The sequence below is a fragment of the Globicephala melas genome, chromosome 1 (assembly GCF_963455315.2).
Source record: "Globicephala melas chromosome 1, mGloMel1.2, whole genome shotgun sequence".
Lineage (NCBI taxonomy): Eukaryota > Metazoa > Chordata > Mammalia > Artiodactyla > Delphinidae > Globicephala > Globicephala melas.
In genome coordinates this window covers 149811360-149833448 of record NC_083314.1, presented here as the reverse complement: position 1 = coordinate 149833448, position 22089 = coordinate 149811360, and the positions used below count along the sequence as shown (strand labels likewise).

The following is a 22089-nucleotide window of genomic DNA, read 5'->3' as shown; positions in this document are numbered from 1 at the left end:
TTAATACCTATCATTCTACTCTCATTTCCTGTCCTTCCAGCTTTCTCATACCTCCTATATCTGTTTCAACCTCATGTCCCTAGTTACCCCCACCCCAGCTCCTCCCAGTCTGGCTTCCCTTTCTATTCAGCCTGATCCTCATCGTGCATCCTTTCAGCCACTCTTCTCCTAATACCTACTCCATGTGGATCCTTATAGCTGTTCTCAGCTTCAGCTTCTGCGCCAGATACAGCTTGCGTTTACAGATTGGCGCTACCACAGATTAATTGTCCATTTTGAGCGGGGCCATATCTCATTTCCTTCACCAGCTACTTCAAGCCTTCACCATTTTCCTCAAGCTTCCTACCTGGCCCTGTCTTTCCTTCTTTCTGGAGAGACTTTGTCTTCTACTTCACAGAGAAAATGTAGGCTACCAAGCTTAAATTCTCTTGCCTAACTTCCTCTCTCTGTCAGTCTTTACACCTGCTCTTCCCTTCCATTCTCAAAGGAAAATCATTTCCTTCCTCTCTGTTCGAGGCTTATCATTCCAGCTCTGCTCTAGACCCTTTTCCTATCCTTTCCTTTCTTAGTTGATCAGTTTATCCTTTATTTCCCTGAAGTCTGTAAACATTGTCAAGTAGCTCTCACCTTAAAAACAAGTTTCTCAACCCTCTGTCCTATTGCAGTGACTACCTTGGGTTACTTTTCATTCACTGTCAGATTTTTCCAAAGCCTACAGATTTACTTCATCTCATCTCCTATTCACTTATCTCACCAGTTATGCCACTGAACCTGCTTTCGATGTATTGGCTTCCTAATTGCTAAAACAAGAGACTCTTGATTTTTCTTCTTTGTATATCTGACACTGTTGGCTACAAATCTTAAAATTCTTTTCTCTTTGGAAACTCCACTCTGGTTTTCCTACCGCTGTGATTATATGCACTCATTATATTGACAAGTCTCTAATTAACTTTTTAGCCCAGATCTCTTACCTGAGTTCTAGACCCATATTTCCATCACCTACTGTATATTTCTACTTAAATGTCTTACGAGTATCCCCTTCTGAATTTTGTCATTTAATGACTCTGTTATCCACCCAACCCAAATCTGGATATCATCCTACTGGACCATTCTGTTTCCTAACCAGATTCTAATTATACCATTGATTTTACCTTCTCAAAATTTCCTTAATCTAACCTTCCTCTCCATTCCATACTAAAATCATAGTCATCTGACTCCCTAATTCTTTACCTTTGGTCTTATCATAACGCATTCTTCACAACTACTTCTGGAATGAGCTTTCCAAAAATTCTAACTTTGCTTTTCACTTCCAAGACAAGGCCAAGCTCTTTAGCCTGGCATCCAAGTTTCTCCAGTATGGGGCTTTCTTAGTCCCAGCTCTTACATACTGTACTCCTACCATCCTCTAGACAGGCCAGACTCCTCACAGTCCTCTAATAGGCCAGGCTTATGGGTTTTGTTCTTACACGTGGAATGCCTTCTCTCTTTCCTTGTAAACCATCTATTCATTTTTCAAGATTCAGCTCAAGGATAATCCTTACTTTCAAGATTTTCAACATTATTCCATTCCACCATCCCTCTTGTGGGTCCCTGGGTATCCTATACAGATTTCTATCATTGTACCAATTATATGTCTCTCTCTCCCGCAGTAGTCTATGAGTTTAAGAATAAGGATCATATTGGATTCTTCTTTGTATCCTGGCATTAGCACAGGGCCTGGCATAGGATACTCAAAGGACATTTACTTGAGTGAGTGAGATTTGGACTTGGTGTGGAGATCTGCTGCTGCAGACAAACCTCAGCCCACCCTGAAGAAATTTAGCGAGGCCCTGGAATCCTCCATTGGCACAGAAAATATCCTGGGTGGGCAGACATGCACAAGTCATATTCCCAAAAGATAGACTGGGAAAATGGGCTTAGATCAGGGGTCCCCAACCCTTGGGCTGGGGACTGGAACTGGTCCACGGCCTGTTAGGAACTGGGCCGCACAGCAGGAGGTGAGCAGCAAGTGAGCAAAGCTTCATGTGGAGCTCCCCATTGCTCGTGTTAACCACCTGAGCCATTCCCCACTCCCCCATCCACCCGTCACCAGTCTGTATGAAAATTGTCTTCCACGAAACCACCAGTCCCTAGTGCCAAAAAGGTTGCGGACCGCTGGCTTAGATGAACAGAGTTATTGCTGCAAGACTCTTCTCATTCATCTCCCCTTCTCTTGGGTGGCTATAGTTTCAACCCCTGGGTTTTCCTGCCCCCTATGTTTGGAGGTGACTTAGCCCTGGCTTCCACCCCTACCCCCCACCCCCAGGCAGGAACCATTGAGGAGAAGATCTTTCAGCGTCAGAGCCACAAGAAGGCACTGAGCAGCTGTGTGGTGGACGAGGAGCAGGATGTGGAGCGGCACTTCTCTCTAGGCGAGTTGAAGGAGCTGTTTACCCTGGATGAGGCTAGCCCCAGTGACACACATGACAGGTGGGTGAAGTGCCCTGCTGGCCATTACCTCTGAACACCCTACACAGCATGGAGATGGGATCTACAGTAACCACAGCTCTGTCCTCTGCCCGCAGGTTGCGCTGCCACCGCTGTGTCAACAACCACCAGGTCTGGCCACCCCCTGATGGTTCTGACTGCACCTCAGACCTGGCTCAGTGGAACCATAGCACTGATAAGCGGGGGCTCAAGGATGAGGTACTCCAGGCTGCCTGGGATGCTGCTTCCACTGCCATCACCTTCGTCTTCCACCAGCATTCCCATGAGGAGCAGCAGGGCCTCCACTGATAACCAGCTGGTCTGGTGTGTAGCTGTTAAGAGGAAGAAGTTGGGGAAAGGGGGCTCCCTGCCCCATAGGGCACTGTTGAATTTTGTTCTCTGAGAGAAAAATCATCAAGAAGGGCTGCATGATGTTTGCCCAAAATTTATTTTATAAGAAAAACTTTTTTGGTTAAAAAAAAGAAAGGAATAAAGGTATGAAAGGGACTGAGGCCTGGGAGCAGCATGGTGAGCCCAGTAGAGGAGAGGCCTGGTAGTGGGCACTCCTACACTTCACTAAAGCCTGGGTAACTGCTTGAGGAGGGAAAGCAGGAACCCTGGGGCAGGGAAGGGGGTGGGGTCTGTCCTCAGTGATTAATGACCACTGTGACCTCCTGGCCCAGGGTACTGAGTAAGGAGCCCAAAGGCTCTAAACCCAGTTGTGGGAATGCCTTTGCTGGGCCCCATCAAGGCATCCAAGACCTCAGTGCAAGGGCAAAAGGAAGAAAGAGAAAAAAGGTGACAGAAAGAGAAAGATAGAATTGGTGGTTGGGAGTTCTGGGCAGCCCATGCCTCAGCCCCTGCAAGCTGATGGTACTGAGTATGGGCCTGTGAGGCATGGGCCCATCACATGGTGCTGACATAATCTGCGAAGGCTTGGGATGAGTCCCACGAGTCGCTAACCACATGGCAGGTGGCGCGGAGCCGTCGGATGGCTTCCCTGGCTGTGACTGCATCCTGGTCCAGCCAGTTCTGGAAGAGGCGCAGGTGACCAAAGGCCCCACGGCCCCAGCGCTCCAGCCGCTTGGCAAACTCCAGAAGCCCATCTGGCTTGATGCAGTTGGAACTGGTAGGGGTGAGAAGGATTAGACACCCAGGAGTCAACTAATCCCTGGTCTGTGTCCCTGCAGCTCCATCCCTTGTCGTTGCCCTCCCTTCACCTTCCCTACACCCACATGTACCTGATATCCAGCTGACACAGAGAGGAGGATGAATCCTCTGAGAATACATCTGCCAGGGCCAGTAGGCCAGCATTCCCTGGGGAGAAGGGGAGAAATACTCATCACCTCTACCCAAGAACAGGGAACAAGGGTATCCCAACCCAGTTCTGGCTGGGGAGAAGCCCAGACTCCTAAAGCCCCAGCACAACTATATCCCAACCCCCGTCTTCCCAGTGGAGAGGTGTATGCCTTCACCCACTGAATTTCTAGGTCAAAGGACTGGCTCCTTCCCCCTCTCCCTCCTCAGGGCCCTGCCCCCACCCAGGCGGTTCCCTGGCAGCCGGAGGCCCTTCAGTGTGGAGTTGCCCTTCATAGCAGCAACCATCTCAGGCAGAAATTGGGCCGGGCGCTTCTCAAACAGACGGCAGAAGGAGAAGGTAATCTCTGTCAAGAGAAAGTGGATTAAGTTCTGATGGCAGCATGAGAACTGGTGCTGCCCCTCTGGCCCCAGGGCCTTAGCAAGGGGTATATGAGCATTTTACAGAGTCCCAGAAGGAGAAAATAATTTGTCCAAAACCCCAAGCAAGGCTGCAACTAAGTCAGTATTCAAACCAGAGATTGAGCCTACAGGGGAGGCTCTCTGCACAGACCTCCATACACTTCCTTCTATGCAGGGGTGGGCATTAGCTACAAGTCTATGAGGGGGCTCCTGGCAGCACATTTATCCCTTCCCACCACCATCATTTGTCAGCCACTGGAAGGTAAGAAAAACTTTTAGGTGAAGCACTCTCCAAGTGAGTAATTTCCCATGTTTAGTATAGGAAGAGTTGAGTAGGGGACCCTTTAGAAGGAAGGTGATGCAGGTTCTGTGATCATTTTATAGATGACATAAGGCCAAGAAAAGAACAGTGGCTTGCTCCTTCAGTGAGACCGTGGCAGATCTGCAGTGAGGACCCACGAATGCCCCAGGCTCTGGATGAACTTACCTTGAAGAGTCAGATTCTGGAGCAAAAACAGCACCTCACTCTGACAGTCAGCCAGATTCATGTCGTGGAAGCTCAGCCTTTTCAGAGCTAGGTTGTACTCTGGATCGGGAAAGTTTATGGACCTTAGTGTTCTCAAAGAACAATGCAAAGTCCCCTTCTATTTTCCCTTTACCATTCTAACTGGGTCCTACCTTTGAGTGTCTGCAACACAAGCCCAAAATCTTGGGGAGAGGCAAAGGTGGCACTATCCAGGGACAGCTGCTGCAGAGAACCTGAGGCCTTCAGTACAGAGCAGAGCAGTGGGGCTGGCTGGGCTCCCCGTGGAAATCCCATCTCCAGCTGTTCCAGGCAGTTTTCTGGATATGGTAGGGAGAGAAGATTACAGCTGGCCATTGCTACTTCTCTCCCATTGCAGGTCCCATCCTGTCCTTAAAGGATTCACTGAAAAATCATTTATTCGTCTACTCGTCCTTGAGTGCCTACTATATGCGAGGCAGTATGCTAATATACGATTTAGTCCTTGTCCTTAACGGTGCTTTTAATCCAAGAACACAACTAATCAGACACAAGTAGAGTATGCAGCATGGTGGCATATGAGACATGCAGGAACTAAGGGGACATACAGCATGGGGACCCAATCTAGTCTAACGGTCAGGTCTGTTTTGGTTCAGACCCCTTTCTGGAGACAGATCTGCCATAGTCACTCCCTACGGGGCTAGTGTTGGTCTGGGATCTATCCAACCCATGGTTATCTTTAAGAACGGGCTCTAAAGGCAACAAATTACAGATAAGCCAGGAGTGTGTGGTGACTGGCCTGGATTAGAGATCTTTTGCCTTCCCCACACAAATAGACCTGCACACGTCTGTGGAGATAGACACACGCGCATAGTACTTCACCTGGTATCTCCTCATCCCCAATTATGTGGCTAGGGGGCCCTGCATTCCCTGGTACTGCAGGGTTGTCCCTCTGGCTAGGGTGGTCGACACGAATAGAGAGGACCCGCAACAGGGGCAGGGCTCGCACAATGGCACGTGTCAGCTCCAGGATGGGCAGTGGTGAGAACAGGTCACTGAGATGCAGGGCACGGAGGCGGCATCCAGCCTGGCTTGACAGGGCCCGCAGGCTATCTAGCAGGCGGAAGATATTAGAGCCCAGGCCTATGGCAGGAAAGAGATTGGGTCAGTCATGTGGGAGTATCAGTAGGGGTAATACTCAGATACAACTCCAAATATTTCTGTTGATAACTACCAAATCTGAGCTTTGGCTCAGATTATTTTAAATCATTCTCAGCTATTCATCCATTGTCTTGCTTTTTCCTCAGGTAACCAGCTTACTGATGCCGCCTCTACTGGGCCATGCCCTCAAACATCAGTCAGGGCAGAGTCACAAAACAGAAGATAGGATGTGGTGGGACAGCATGTGGCTGCTAGCTGATTGATGGGCCCAGACAGCAGCAGAGATCTCTGGACTTTTCCTATAGGTCATGGGGAACATCTGAAAACTAAGCAGGAGAGTGACAGTGATCCAATAGGGAATACTTTTAAATTCATTGGGTGGGAATAGGGCCGAAAACGATAACCACATCCCACAGAAGGGAGTAGGATCCAGAAAGGTTAGGGCAGTTGCTTAATGCCACAGAGCAAATAATTCCTTGGAAGCCACACCTTTATCTCTCCTTGGACTGAGCAGGCTCCTTTTGATTCATTCATTCAACTAAACCTTACCCATGGTAAGCACCTGGTAAGCTTGTTTTTCTGCTAGGTAGTCATGAGCAGCAGATTTTGTTCCTGCCTATACAGCCTGATAACAAAAGCAGATGATGGGGACTGGGGAAGTAGAGTGCTATGGAAGTAAAAGGATGGGTACTTAACACCCAATTTAGCTTTCGTCAGTAAAGACTCTCTGGCTGAGTCCTAAAGAACATAAAAGAGAGGCTAAAAGGAGGAGGAGTGACTGGCAGAGTGAACTTGGCATATATCAAGACCTGAAGGAGAAAGAGTGGCAGGTTCCAAGAACTGAGAAATACTCAATGTGGCTAGTGTGTAAAGTATGAGGGAGGGACGATTCCACTATAGAGGTAAGCAGGGTAAGAACATGAATGGCCCTCTAAGTAAAAACATACAGTGACAAGAAGCCGTTGAATTTTTAGATGATTGACAGATTTGCAGTTTTGAAAATGCTTGGGTTGCAGTGTAAAAAATGAGTTGTATGGTGTGTATGGAGTCAGAAGGAACTGCTGAAATGGTGAATCCAGATGAGAGGTAATGGTAGTCTGAATTAAGAATGTGGAGATAAATGAATCTGAGAGATTGTACCACGTGGTAGCCAAATATATGTGGTGTAAGAGAATCCAGGCTTTTTTTTGAGCAACTGAATCTGTGATGTCACTGAGAACAGAAGGAAGGTCTGTTTAGAAGGAAGAAGACGCATTCAGGTTGGGGAGTGTGGTTTATGAATCCTGTGATATCTAGTTGTCAGATGGATAAATAGGTCTGGAGTTTAGGAGGAGGATCTGGGCTAATGTCATAAAATGGGGGTGTCTTCAGCATAGTTGGTCTTTGAAACGAAGTCCAGTAAGCATGTGTAAACTGGGAGAGTTTTGAGGCTCTCTGAACATTAAGAGAGAAGTAATGTCCAGAAAGGGAGGGAAAAAAAACTCAGAAAATTTTGAGGTAGTAGAAATGAGACTATTTCACGAAGAAGACAATACTTAATAGCAGATGATGCCGAGAGTTAATTTAAGATGACTGAAAGGTATATATTGGACTTAGCAACAAGGATGACGTTGGTCACCTCGAGGTCCTTGATGCAGTAGACAGGGTGGAAGCAAGGCTGGAGTGGCTGTGAGAGAAGAGGGCACAGATGACTCTTAAGGTTGTCTCTGAAGGGCATGGAAGAATAGGACAGTTAATAAATGGAATAGATGGAGGTGGTGGTGGTAGTTTTTGGTGGATACCTGATTGAGAGAAGAGAGGCAGCATTAAGTGGTTTATAAGCATGAGTTCTGGAGCCAGGTTACCTGGGTTTGAATTCTAGCTCTACAATTTACTAACTTATCCTGGGCAAGTCACTTGATCTCAGAATTGTAAGGATTAAATTAGTTAAAGAATATTTAAAGGGGCTTCCCCAGTGGCGCAGTGGTTAAGAATCTGCCTGCCAATGCAGGGCACACGGGTTCAAGCCCTGGTCCGGGAAGATCCCACATGCCGCGGAGCAACTAAGCCCGTGTGCCGCAACTACTGAGCCTGCGCTCTAGAGCCCTCGAGCCACAACTACTGAAGCCTGCGCGCCTAGAGCCCATGCTCCGCAACAAGAGAAGCCACTGCAGTGAGAAGCCCTCACACCGCAACAAAGAGTAGCCCCCACTCGCCGCAACAGAGAAAGCCCGCGTGCAGCAATGAAGACCCAATGCAGCCAAAAATAATAAATAAATAAAATAATTTAAAAAAAAAGAATATTTAAAATATGCCAGATGCATAGTAGGCAGTATATAAAAGTTAGCTCTTATTGAGGCATTTGAAAAATGTGCTTTCCTAAGGAGTTAAGAGGTTATGTATCCAGAGCACAGGCAGAAGAGTTAGCCTTAGATAGGGCAGCCATTTCTCCCATTGTGATGAAGGAAGAAAGGAAGAGTGCAGGTGTAGGAGTTTCTAGGTTGGTTAACATGTTGAAGGAGTTCATGTGTGATGGCTTCTATTTTCTGTGAAGTAGGTGGTCATCTGCTGAGAGGAAAAGAAGGGTTTGAAGTGGTAGGGTAGGAATGGAACTGATGTTGCAGACAGGGTTCATATGAGGATGATGACCATGAATGTATATAGTAGCACCAATCTGCAGTTGTGTGACTTTCTCTAGCAGTGTTCAGCAACCTAGGCAGATTGCTGGATTTAGCCAGAACTGAAATTTGGCTAGCTGGGCACAACCAGATGGGAAAGAACTGAGGGCTGTTTTGCAGGTTGCTGGTCTGATTTTTTTTTAAAAAAGGTATCCCACACCTTTTTATATAGCTGCTTTGGTATGATTAGTGAGATCCAACCTCAGTCCTGGTTGGCCCTGTATACACTATATTCTCCCACCTGTCCTTGGTTTGCCTACCATATCTAAGGTAGACTCATTCTTCAGATTTTCATTGTCCCTCAGGAACCCCTGCTTCCAACTAAATCAAGCCTGTAGACCTTGTGTTCATCTTCTCTAGCACCGACAGTCTGCCACTATATCATGTGTGTGCCTTCTGCCTCCCTGTGAGAAGGCAGCTTCCTGATCATACCCCCTATTCCCCTCCACAGGGTTGGGCACACAGCTGGTGCTGCTGGGAGACCCAACCCCTGCCCCTCCAGGGCACTCACCATTATAGGAGAGTGTGAGGCTCTCCAGAGACACCCAGGAGCTCAGCAGGTGGCACAGTGTCAGAGCCGCCTCTGTGGAGAGTGGAACCGTGAAGAGCTCCAAGGTGGAAATGCTGCGGAATCTTTGGGAGGCCTCCAGTGCTGGAAGCCCCAGGCAACTGGGATCTGATCCATCCAGTGCTCCACAAGCCACTTCCCCGATCTCCATCTCTTCCCCATCCTCTTTCTCACCCGCCACAATGAAAACAAAGTCATATAGGTCTTCAGATTCAGCACCAGACCCCTGACGGGTGCGAGCACCCTTCTTCCCTGCAGCTCGCTTAAAACGCTTTAGGGGCTTAGGCTGTGGGGCTGAGCTAGCTGGAGCCCGTTTAGATGAGGATGTGGAAGAAGAAGCAGAGGCAGAGGAGGTGGTGGCTGGAGCAGAGGGTGGGCGTTTGGTGCCAGGAGCCTCATGGGAAGTGGCTGGAGGGAGCGGCTCCCTCTTAGGGTCTGTCCCGCCTGCTGTCAGACTCTCCTGTGTGCTCCGGCGTGTTACCCGAGCGGCAGGTGCACCTCTGGCCGTCTGCTTGGCTTCACTCTTCCGCCGGGAGGCCATCAGGGCTGCAGCACATCGCTCAGCAGCATCCCGGCGAGGCCGGCGTGAGCCCAGCAGGAGGGACCCTTCATCTCGGGATGGGGCCCGGCCTCGGGAGGCCTCTCCACAGAGGCGGCAGGGTGGGCCACCGGGGCCTGGCTGCCAGAAGCCAGCACTCATGGTGAGGATAAGAATGAAAAGGGCTGACTCAGGTACAGGCCAGGAGTACAGCGACACCTGGCTGACAGCCCCATGGTGAATAAGCTGATGCAACAGCTGCCGAAGTGACTGCTGAGCAGCCACATCAGAGAAAAGCAGGTGGCGGAACTTGAGGGTGTGCAGGGAACTGGCCAGGGTCTCCAGAACCCTGCGATTGGGCTCAGCCACCAGCTCAGTCGCACCCTGCAGCATGTTGCAGATGGTGAGCTGCCGGACATGGCGGGAGCTATGCAGGAGAGGTGAGAAGCGCTGGTCACAAAGACGCCTGTCAGAAGACACATCAATGGTCCCACGTAGAACATGGGAAAAAAAGGCCTCCATAAACTTGGCTCGCCAACAGGTCACGCTCTGAAAGCAGAGAACATTCCAGACAGCTGTGATACTAAGTGCTACCCATGGAACCCAGTTTCCTTCCTTCCAATAGCTAGCTGTTTACCGAGCCAGGTAACATTCTAAATAATGTATGCAAGTTCATTTAATCCTCACATCTTTGAGGTATATATTACTATTAGATCCATTTTACAGGTAAGAAAACCAAGGCACAAATGTTATTGCCTGTGGTTACACAGTTAAGGGGCAGGATTAGGATCTGAACCCAGGAGGGAATTCCCTGGTGATTCAGTGGTTAGGACTCTGAGCTCTCACTTCTGAGGGCCCAGGTTCAATCCCTGGTCGGGGAACCAAGATCCCACAAGCCACACGGCATAGCCAAAAAAAAAAAAGGATTGGAACCCAGGAAATTTGGTTCCAGAGACTATTACTATAGTGCCTCCCAAGTGAAACATTCAACCCTGTAAGTTCTTCCACACTTGTTTTTAGAACCTGATCCTAACTTTCCATTCTTAACGCTACCACCTTTGTTCAGACCCTTATCACCTAACACCTGGCTACTTCATTAGCTTCCTGATTCCTCTGCTTGTTCCCCTTCCCAAACTTTTGCACAAGTCCACTGGGTTCATCTTTGTATTAAAAAACAAAACTCTGATTACATTATTCTCCTTTAAAACCCCTAATGTCTCCCCACTGCTTAGGGGATCAGTGCTGCAACACATTTGAAGTTCCTCAGACTGGCAGGGAAAGCTGTCCACAATATAGCCTCTGCCTACCTGAGAAGCTTTATCTGCCACACCTTGCTCATGAATGCTTTGCTCTGGCGAAACTGGTCACCTCACTGACCCAAACGTGCCTTCTTTTTCCTTTCCTACCTCTGCCAGAAATGCTCTCCATTGCCAGATCAAATAGACTTCATGAAGACCTACCAACATTTTGCTCTTTGAGGCTGTTGGTCTCATTGAGTGTCTGCCCCACTTTCTACCCCTCCCCCCTACCTCTCATGTTGGTACTCTGATACTGACTATCAGGTCTTAGATGTTGGTACATATGTCTGATGGTGTTGAGTCTCTTCCTGTATACACATCTCATCCCAACCAGATTAGAAATACCTGGAGAGGAGGCAGCAACTAGAAAACTAGTGCCTTAGTTTTCTCCAAGGCAATACTTTGCTTTGATGGGTATGAGATTTCATCAGGCTATTCTGATACATTTAGAAGAACTGAACACACGTGATTTTTTTTTTCCACAAGTGATTTTTAAGCTTTGATATACATCAGAATTTACTGTGGAGCTTTTTCCCAAAATTCATATGCCATGTACCCAGACTTGGTGATTATATTATGTTACATCTGAGGTAAGGTCCATGCATCTTTATTTTTTAAACCTTCCCCAGATGATTCTGATGTATATATCAGAGATTAGGAATTACTGCTACCTACCCCCAAAGGACACATTGAGACAAATATTGATATTTCTCTAAGTATTTCTCTAAGTCCCCATTCTCTCCTAAGGTGCATAGAAAGTCTGATGACTTTCATAAAAGTGCCAGCTCTGCCACTATACTCTGGACCTCTTGAAACCTCTTTATTCATCTGTAAAATGTGGATAATATCACCTGCTTCACAGGTTTGTTGTGAAGATCAAATGAGACAGTGCAAGTTTAAAGCACCTTGTAAACTGTAAAATACAAAATGTAACTTCTGTTAATGATAATAATTACCCCACATGGGAAATGTGAAATGGACTGGATGGAGGCAGAGCCTGTTAAGCAGGGTGCTTATTCAACCTGAAGGTGGTGGGGCCTGAGGTTCCCAAAGGCTAAAAATAAGATACTTCCTTTGGTATCTACCCTGCCTCCATGCATTCCCTCATACCAGATTGACCCTCAGTTTATATGAGGTTCTTGGCAGGCAGGAGGTGGGCCCCTATTCTCAGGCAAAAGTGTCATTCCTTTTGCCCTAGCTATTCCCCAAGACCCTGCTGTGGTAATAATTAGGAACGACTTCATGTTTAAGCTAACTGCATGGCACAACAAGTGAGAAAGGCCCCTCCAGCAGCAGTGTGGGGGCCTGAGGGCAGCAGAAAAAAATACCTGGCAACCAAATCTCTACTCAGCCTTAAGTAGAAGCTAAGAGGGTATTCCTGAATCCTTTAATCCTGCCTCATTCTAGCACTTTTTTCACACATTTGCTGGCCCACACAGCCTTGAAAAATACTTGCAGGTATCCCTAGCAAGGCTTCAACTTCACAAGTGAAATAGATGGTTACCATGAGATCTGGGCCTAAAATATGGACAAATATGTGAACGTGAACCAAGATATTGTGGCTGTTTCCGACTATAAGGCATGTGGAATATGAACTTTAGATAACTAAATACTTGGGTTTTTCAGACATTTTATTGGTTTACAAAGACAATAGGAGAGAATATTTGAAATTGGAACACCCCAGACCTGTGATAACCACAGTGAAAGCAGCATGACATAGTGATTAAGAGCATGCACTCCAGAGCCAGACTGCCTCAACTTGAATGTCCGGTCAGCCATTCATGAACTGTCACCTTAGGTAAGTCACTTTTCCTCTTTCTGCCTCAGTTTCATCATCTGTAAACTGAGGAAGAAAACTATACCTACATGACAGAGTTGTTGTGAAAATTAAATGAGTATGTAAAATTAGTTGACTATTGCAATGGCTTCTTTCTCATGAATTAATGCATAAGCAGATAGCAATTCACTGCATTTTATTCCATCACCACCTTGTAGAAGATTCTATGCTAAAACTTCAAAGCTGAAAAATACCTGAGAGATCTAGTCCAAACCACTCATGTTGTGGACCTGTACACTATAGTTCATACACTATAGTTCAGACAATGCATAGTGATTTAAATACTTTCTTTTGGGGGAGAGTAGGGGAAATAAGGCACCACCAAAGAGGTGACATGACATTTGCTTACCAACACAATCAGTCCTTGGCCCATCCACAACGGGCTGGCAGCTCAGGTACTGGTAGGGAAGGAAGAAGTGTGTACAAACTAGGGAGAGCTAAATATTTTCTTGTACTAAACTGTTAGAGCCTGCAAATGCTCATAAACTATATATCGTCCACTGTTTTTCTGATAACAGAAATATTGTTTGTGGAACTATAAGGAAGCAAATCAAAAATCATGTGTAAACCAACTTTTTGGAGTGTATATGTATATGTGATGAGCTATAGGTATTTGTGTTTATAACACTGAGACAATTCTGAACAGTTTCAAATGCTGGGCTTTTTTTTTAAACATTACATATCACCACATCATTAAACATTTTTACCACCACGTATTTAAATATTTTTAGAATGACTTTATTAATATTTTGAAAATATGGATGTACTATATTTAATAATTTCTATATTATTGAATACTTAAATTGTTTCTAGCTTTTTATATTAAACTTTGCTGTAATGAACATCTGGAAATAAATCTTCACGAGTATCTCAATTTTATATACCATAAGATATATACTTCTTAAAATTTCTAGTTGAAGAATTTGAATATTTTAAAGACTCTTGACAATTATCACCAGATTGCCCACCAAGAAAGTTGTAACATTTCTGCTCCCACCACCAGCATATTAAAATGCAAGTCCTACCCACCCCTGGAATTATCTTTTAAAACAAAACGAAATTAAAACAATACTTCACTAATTTAAGAGGTATAATTTTACTTTCCCATTTTTTTATTATTAATGAGATTGAACATTTTTTACTTTACTGGAGATTTTTGTATATTTTGAAACTTGTCCAAATCTGTATTCATTTTATTCTACTGTTCACCTGTCTTATCTTCTGTATCCTTTTATATTGCAAATATTGTTGCAAACATTCTTTTACGTGCCTTTTAAATTGTATTTATAGTGTTGGCATTTTATGTGGCCAGATGTGTCCATATTTTCTTTTTTGGTTCTGCCTATTTACTAGTACTCTCCACCCTGAGATTAGATAACCAGTCACCTTTATTCTTTTTTAAAACTGTTTTGTGCTTTTACTTTTTACAATGTAATCTTTAATCTATATAGAAATTGAGTATATTGTAAAGTGAGGCTCTAACTTTATTTTTTCCAAATGGTTAACCAGTTACTAGAGAACCACTGATTGAATAATCCTTCATTTCCCCATTGCTTTGTCTCCAGAATATCTATTTTATTCTGCAGATCTCTTAATACACATATACACTAGTACTACACAGTCTGAAACACTATTGCTCCATAAGCAACCAGGTACTCTATCTTGCTCACCACTATATACCTAGAACCTAGCATAGTGCCTGGAACTGAATAGTCACTCAATAACTGTCTGAATTATGAATGAAGTGAAGGTTACTGTTATGCAAAAGTGGGAAGTGGAAGCAGACACCCTCTGGAATGGATATGATGCTCCAAGTCAGGACTTCTGCGTAGGTGACTGTTAGGCCACCAGGCCTGCGGCTTCCTATATATTCTGAAATACTCTGAGACAAGGAAACAGATAACAAATAGACATTCCTTCCCAGGAAGCTTGAGATAATGGTGGAAAAAGCTTTCTCAAAGAGAAAGATATTACAGTCTCCATCACCTGTTAGTCAACCATACTACTTGGGAGACACTGTGACAAAGTGAATCTCATGTTTCTTTAAAGGTTGCAGGAAGCTGTTGCTGTTTCTTAACATTCTTGTGTCCACTTCCCCTCCTCATAAGGCCTAACTCCTATACATAATGCCTGATAATTTCATTGGGCCTCAATGTCATTATGCTGAACTCCAGGGGCTGCATCTACATCTAGAAGTGGAAAAGCTGAAGGATATGGAGCTGAATGTTATTACTGAACCTAGTGTATCCCCACAAAATAAATCTCCAATTTCTGATAAAAGCTTGTTCTCTTGTCATTTGGCCTCATTCACTATATAAAGCCCAGTTCAAATACTACTTCCTAGGAAAGAATTTCTTACTCCCTTTTCCTTCAACCTTCTCGCTACACTCGATCATACCACTTGGCCTACCATACATGATGTATTTGTTTGCAGATTTCCCCACTAAACTGACAGTTCCTCAAGATTAGGGATTGTGTCTGTACCTCTAATATTCAGCATAAGATGTGGTATGTGGTAAGTCTGAGTAAATGTTTATTGAACTCAATCTGTCCTGTCACCGAATTATGGAGCAGTAAAAGGAATTCTGTTTAAATGAGAGCTCCAGTGAGTTATATTTGAACCAATGAATAATAGAATCTTATTATTCTAAGGGCTAAGAGGACCCCTAAAAGTATCTTGTCCAATATCTCCAACAATGCCAAACTTCTTCTATTGATACAGTACCCTTGTGTCAGGTGGGGTTATCCAGACTCTATTAAACACTTAGTGATGGGAAGCTTATTACCTCTGGAATTAGCTTGTTTCATCACCAATAACCTCAGAGTTTAAAAATTCTACAGTTTAGCAAAAATTTATCCTCCTTTAGCTTCCACCCAGAACAAGTCTGTTAATCCCTCTTTCAAATATTTCAAGACAGTTCATGTTCCCCAAGTCTTCTCTTTTTCAGGAAAAACATCTCCAGTCTTCCAAATGTGACTCACATGATGTGGCTTTGACTTCTTTCTCCATACTCCAGGGATAGCCTGACCACTGCAGAGTCAAGCAGGTCTATCATCCCCCTTGTCTTTCAGTCTACATTATAGTTACATTAGTTCACACAGCTCAGGATATAGTCATTATATGAGTGGCTTTAGCACAATGTAGACTAAACCCCCTTAATCTTTTTTATTCTAGCTGCTGCTGAGCCAGACCCCTCCACCCACTACCCTGAGGTCTTGCAATTAGAATTTTTTAGACTCAAGTGGAGAGTTGGTTTATTCTGCTAACTTTCATCTTGTTAGGTTTGACCATTGCTCCAGCCCTGTCAAGATCTGAATCCAGGTTCTGCCATCCATTGTGATCACTACCTTTCCCTGTTTTGTGTCACCTGCAAACATGGTGAACAAGCAAGTCAGTGACAAATGTCAAATGAAAAGAACTTCGTGACAAGCCATCAGAGACCTCTTCCCAAATTCATTCCATGCCTGCCCCTGCACTTCACCAGTACCCAGCTTGTGTTTGTGTGCTATTCCTGCTTTCACTGTGCAAAGTCAGGCCAGAGTTCTACCTGGTGCCTTAACTTACTTCCAAACTGGAAGGCCTTGTCTTCATCAGCTCATCCCATAGTCGGCGCCAAATGGCCTGAGTGGAGAGGCCTGTAGAGAGAAATATCACATTTACTTGGCTGCTCCTTGGTCTCCATGAGTGAAGTACATCAGCCTTTTAATGTCCTTTTCTAGGTTCACAGGAGCAACATGGCAGAGTGGTAAAGAGCACTGGCTCTAACGACAGACTGCCTGGCTTCAAATATCAGCAAACCATAGTCTAGCAGTGTAACCTTGGGCAAGATACTTAATTTTTCTGTACCTCAGTTTCCTTATCTATAAAATGTAGTTGTTAATAGCAATTTCACAGAGTTGTTGAAAATATTAAATGAGTTTCCCCAGGTAAAGTGCCTAAGACAGTGCTTGGAACAGGGTTACTTAGATGAATGTTAGCTATTAACAGATGTGTCCAATGAGGGGTTTGGGAGGCAGCTTGATAACTTAGAAAAACTAATTCAAAAGATTCAAAAGGGGCTTCCCTGGTGGCGCAGTAGTTGGGAGTCCGCCTGCCGATGCGGGGGACGTGGGTTCATGCCCCGGTCTGGGAAGATCCCATGTGCCGCGGAGCGGCTGGGCCCGGGAAGCATGGCCGCTAAGCCTGCGTGTCCGGAGCCTGTGCTCCGCAACGGGAGAGGCCGCGGCGGTGAGAGGCCCGCAAAAAAAAAAAAAAAGAGATTCAAAAGATCTGGGTTCAGGACTTCCCTGGTGCTCCAGTGGTAAAGAATTCTCCTTACAATGCAATGGACACGGGTTCGATCCCTGGTCAGAGAACTAAGGTCCCGCGTGCTGTGGGGCAACTAAGCCCGCGTGCCACAACTACTGAGCTCGCACGCCTCAACTAGAGGGCCCTCATGCCACAAACTACAGAGCCCACGCACTCTGGAACCTGCACGCCACAACTCTGGAGCCCACATGCCCTGGAGCCTGCATGCCACAACTAGAGAAGAGAAAACCCACATGCCACAACTAGAGAGAAGCCCGGGCGCCGCAGTGAAAGATTCTGCATGCCTCAATGAAGATCCCGCGTGCTGCAACTAAGACTCAATGCAGCCAAAAATAAATAAATAATGAATTTAAAAAAATACATTGTCGTAACTGAAGTTTATTTAAAAAAAAAAAAAGATCTGGGGCTTCCCTGGTGGCGCAGTGGTTAAAAATCCGCCTGCCAATGCAGGGGACACAGGGTTCGAGCTCTGGTCCAGGAAGATCCCACATGGTGCAGAGCAATTAAGTCCGTGTGCCACAACTACTGAGTCTATGCTCTAGAGCCCACAAGCCACAACTACTGAGCCCGTGAGCTACAACTACTGAAGCCCATGTGCCTAGAGCCCGTGCTCTGTAACAAGAGAAGCCACTGCAATGAGAAGCCCGTGCACCACAACTATAGAAAGCCCGTGTGCAGCAACGAAGACCCAATGCAGCCAAAAATAAATAAATTAATTTAAAAAAATAACTTAAAAAAAAAAAGATCTGTGTTCAGGAATTCCCTGGCTGTCCAGTGGTTAGGATTTGCTGCTTTCACTGCCGGAGCCTGGGTTCAATCCCTGGTCGGGGAACTAAGATCCTGCAAAAGGTCTGGGTTCTATTTGGCTTTGCTATTAATTGTTGTGTGCCTGTGGTTTCTTTTTTATTAGTATAATAGGGATCACATACTTGTTTTGTGTTTCACAGGACATTGAGAAATCAGATAAGAAAATAGGTGTGAGGGTACTTTTGAAAAGCATGAAGTTCTATGCAGGTATCAGGTGTAATATTTACCTGAAGAACATCATGGTGCCTTGCTTACAATCAGTGACTGAAAAAAAGACAGAAAAACACTCACCTTTCTTGAGGGCAGTTTCCTCAATCCTCTCCAAGTAATATATATTGAGCAGAGGTAAGATGCTTTGAAGTATTGGGCCTGGGAGGGCTACAAAAACCAAACATAAAATTTACTTTTTTCTCCCAGAGTTGCAAGCATTATTTATCCTACTGGAAAGGAAAACAGAAGGGCAAGACTTCTCACTTGACGAGTGGAACTTATAGAAGCTAACCTAAGTTTAATTCAAACTCTGGTCCACTTATCTTCAGCCACTTAGTTGGCAGCTGGAATTTCAGGGGCATGCATGTCTTCAAGGGTGAGATAATCCCACAAAGCAAGCTGATAGGCTCATTTAGGAGCTGGCAGTTCACTTCTGCCCAAGCCTAATGGACCATTCCTCATTTAAAAGGTCCTTTTGAGTATGTGTGATTTTAAAAAATCACATAATTTTTCATAATCTGGGCCCTACTAACTTCTCCAGCTCCCTGCTTTGCCTCCTACACTTCAGCCATAATAAACTACTTTTTTCAGTTACCTAACTCCCTGCTTTCTGCCTGTGCCTTTGTCATGCTGTTCTCTCCACTGGGAATGTTCTTGCCATTTTCAGCATATCAATTACTCATCTTTCACGTATCACATGCCCTTTATTAAGCCTTTCCTGAAATCCCTTCCCAGTCTTCCAAACTGGCCACTTCCATCCTTTGGGCTCCCACTATACCCTGAACTAGCACTTTCCTATGAAGAATAGAAATAATTAGGCTCTATACTCTTAATTCAATATATCTTAAAAACAAAACTTGCTCTTGCTAGCTTCCCTAGATCTGAGAGGCATTACAGTATTGTGGCTAAATGGTTTAATCTCTAGATTGGACAAAACTGGGTGAAATCCTGATTGTACCACTTAATTATGAATTCATGGACAAATTAATGTCTTTGAGCCTCAGTTTCCTCAATTTTAAAATTGAGATAATAATAACTACCTCTTAAGATTGTTGTGAAAATTAAAGGAGACCATGCTCATAATCTTTTGAAGACTATGCCTGTCCATAATCTCACTAAATTTTAGCTATTATTATTCTTATCCTGTCAAAAGCATCTCTGTCCTGCCAAGAACAAGTCTTAAGATCATGATACTTGAGAAAATTCTTTCAAAACTTACATTCCAGGATATCCTTTTATCTTTACTTATGCAATAACTGAGTCTAGATATCCAAGAGCCTAGTACAATTCTTTCTACATAGTAGGTACTCAATGTACCTGCTGAAGAAAAGCATTAATTCCCTATGCTATTATACTAATGTAGTCACTCTACTGCATTCAAAATAAAGTCCAAGTTCCATATCCTGGCATTCAAGGTATAACATACCTATTTTATTCCTCATTATATCCTTTCCTGCTGCCTTTACTCATTTTCCCCTCTTCTCTCTCTACACAAAGAAAAGCTAGTGCACTACTTCCAGGAAGCTTTCCTGGCTGTTAGCCCACACTGAGACCTTCCTCCAAAATAGCATTGCTTAGCAGGCCTCTTACTTGGCCCTTCTAAGAGACCTAGCTTGATTCTGTGTGACTGTCCACCTGGGCTAGGCCCATAGGAGCTCTTCCTCCTCTGTCCATAATGCTCCCCTGTTTAGCCATCCCCTCTCACAGCCACAGGGATTCTCATCCCGTTATTCACAAACTCCTCTGTACCTTTCTCCATTCTTCTTAAGCCAGGCTCTTCCTTGCTTCTTTCCAGCCCACATCGTCAATGCTTCCCCTTCCCAACTTTGGGCCTCCACCCCCAGTCCTCTGCCCTGGTAGCCAGGTTTAGCATTCTGGAAGGTCCAGGCTGACACTGCCAGATCCACTGTACCTTCTTCCACATTCCCCAGGATTTTTCTGAGCCTCCTGCACAGATCCACTGAGACTCTTCTCCCATTGCCCATGAGTCAGCCTGACTCTACTCTTTTAGCTGTTGGTCCAGGGCCTCCACAATCCCCTCCCCCTCACTAGGCCTGAGGACTTCTAACAGTCTTCCCCCAGCAGACAAGGCACTTGGGCCTCTTCAGGATCCGTCCCCACCACCACCACCACCAAGGGCCTTCCTCCATCCCTGGACCTCCTTAACCACTCCACAGCTTTGGGGCTCATTCCTGGAGGCCCAACCCCCCAAACGCCAGGGCCTTTTCTCCACATCGGCCTCCTCACGCGTGTAACCCAAACCCCCATCCCAGGACATCAAGCCCCGACTCCTGACCTTACACGGGCCTTCCTCCTCGCAAAAGCACCACCACCACCATTCCTGAGGCCTAGTCTAGACACCCCCCCCCAAGGCCCAGGGCCTCCTCTCCTGCCACCCCCTCCCCCTCCCTGGGCCCTCGGCCTGGCCTGCCATCTCCTCACCCAACTTTAGCCCTGGCCTCCGGGCCCCACCCCCTCACACCAGCAGTCAGTCAGGCCCAAGGCCTCCCTCCGTCCCGTGCGGGCAGGCCTACCCCCAGACCTCTCACTTTCCTCTTTTTCACTCTCACCGTCGGTGCCCAGGTCGCTCACCCGCGCTTTCCTCCTCAACTGCCAGACTGCGACCAGCGGTACCCACCCCACGGCCCGGCCTCCTCGTGCCCATCCGCCCGCAGGCCTCCCTCCTCCGTTACCCGGCCCACCCCGCCGCCGTATTCCCAGGCCCCCCGGCCGGGCTAGTCGGCTCACCCTCCCAGGCCCTCATCCCAGCGCCCTAGGCCGCCCGCCTGTGCTTCTCAGCCTGGGCGCCCTCAACCCAGGCCGGGCCTGGCGGTCTCGGCCGCTCTCAGGCCCGGGCCTCCTTTCACTCCACTCGGACCCAGGCCTCCTAGCGGCGCCGCGCCCCCTCCCAGTTCGGGATCCCCGGGCCGTCGCCCCGCCTGGGGCCTCCGTGGCCCTTCCCGCCTGTCCGTCATTCGCGCCTCCGTCGATTGCTGATCCTCTCCCGGCCTCCCTTCACCCGCTCTCTGGCCCTTCCTCGCCGCTCCGGCCAATCCGAGCGGCCCCCGGCGCTCCGTGCCCTGCCCGTCAGTCCGTCGCTCAGTCAGTTTGGCATCCGAGGCCCTGGCCGTCTGTTCGCTCCCTCCAGCCCCGGGCCGTCAGACAGGCCTCGGCGCCCCGAGCCTTTCAGCCTCTCTGGCAGCCCCATCCCCTCGCTCTCCAGTCCACTGGCTGCCCTCGCTCAGCAGCTTGGCCTCCGGAGTCTCGGCCCCCGCGGTCTGTCAGGCAGACGCCGGAGGCCCCGCGCCGTCAGTCTGGTTAGGTGGCCCCGGGCCGGGCCTCCGGGCCTCCTGGCCTCCGTCCGGGCCTCGCAACCTCGGCCCCCGCCCCCAAGCAGAAGGGCCATCCCTGACCGTCCGTTAGACATCCGAGACTCCTCAGCCCGGCCCAGCCCGAGTGTCACTTCGGAGCCCACAGCCCGGCTAGTCAGTCCTGCCTCTGTCGCCCGGCCCGCTTCGCCCCAGACCGGGCCTCCTGGCCTCGCCCCCCGCGCCCCCCGGCCAGGCCGCGGTGCGGGTCCACCTGCCGGTTTGGTCTCCGCCTTTACTGTGCCCAGTCCTGTCAGTCACGGAATTCATGCTCCGACCCAAAGGTCTGGCTTCCAGTGCCCCGGGCTGGGCCTTGCTCCAGGCCTCCCGGCCTCGCCCCCCGCGCCCCCCGGCCGCTGGGCCGTCTCCGCTCGTTGCCAGAGGTAGCCCCTCACCCCGCGACTTACCCCACACCCCGCTTTCCAGAACCCCCATATGGGCGCTCACCGCCCGCCCGCACAGCTCGAACAGGGCGGGGGGAGCGCTGGGGCCCGAGGCCGAGCTCTTCGCTGGCGCCGCCTCCCGGGACGTGGCCTCCATGGTCGTTGCCGCCGCTACCTCACAGAACCAGCAACTCCGGGCGCGCCAGGCCTCGGGCGCCGCCATCTTGGGGAGGTGCGCGAGCCCGAGAGTAGCATTCGGGGGCCGC

The 22089-nt window shown here is 47.4% G+C and overlaps 2 protein-coding genes across 4 annotated transcripts in view; one reads left to right on the top strand and one right to left on the bottom strand.

Annotated features, from left to right (window-relative positions):
• RAD54L (RAD54 like) overlaps positions 1 to 3412 on the top strand; it is a 26216-nt gene extending 22804 nt beyond the window's left edge. The window contains exons 17-18 of one of the 3 annotated variants that reach the window (XM_030870015.2): positions 2306 to 2469; positions 2565 to 3412. In XM_030870015.2, coding sequence (XP_030725875.1) covers positions 2306 to 2469; positions 2565 to 2775 — 375 coding nt within the window. In that variant the 3' untranslated portion in view covers positions 2776 to 3412. The remainder of the gene's footprint in view (positions 1 to 2305; positions 2470 to 2564) is intronic. The other 2 variants (XM_030870018.2, XM_030870019.2) reach the window with 2 other exon arrangements.
• Positions 2896 to 22089, bottom strand: LRRC41 (leucine rich repeat containing 41). Its single transcript, XM_030870012.3, has 10 exons — positions 21848 to 22089; positions 18154 to 18240; positions 16312 to 16382; positions 9017 to 10160; positions 5570 to 5830; positions 4864 to 5028; positions 4673 to 4771; positions 4008 to 4130; positions 3708 to 3783; positions 2896 to 3592 (listed from the first exon to the last, which is right to left on the bottom strand). The coding sequence occupies exons 1-10, from the start codon at positions 22044 to 22046 to the stop codon at positions 3373 to 3375; spliced, it is 2445 nt and encodes an 814-aa protein (XP_030725872.1). The 5' UTR covers positions 22047 to 22089; the 3' UTR covers positions 2896 to 3372.

What these genes read in the sequence shown, in the direction of transcription:
- LRRC41 (XM_030870012.3), bottom strand. Translation starts at nt 22,046, where the DNA reads ATGGCGGCGCCCGAGGCCTGGCGCGCCCGGAGTTGCTGGTTCTGTGAG. An exon ending in GGAAACTGCCCTCAAGAAAG is followed by an intron (nt 16,383 to 18,153) that starts GTGAGTGTTTTT and finishes TTCTCTCTACAG; the next exon opens with GCCTCTCCACTCAGGCCATT. An exon ending in CTGTGTCAGCTGGATATCAG is followed by an intron (nt 3,593 to 3,707) that starts GTACATGTGGGT and finishes CACCCCTACCAG; the next exon opens with TTCCAACTGCATCAAGCCAG.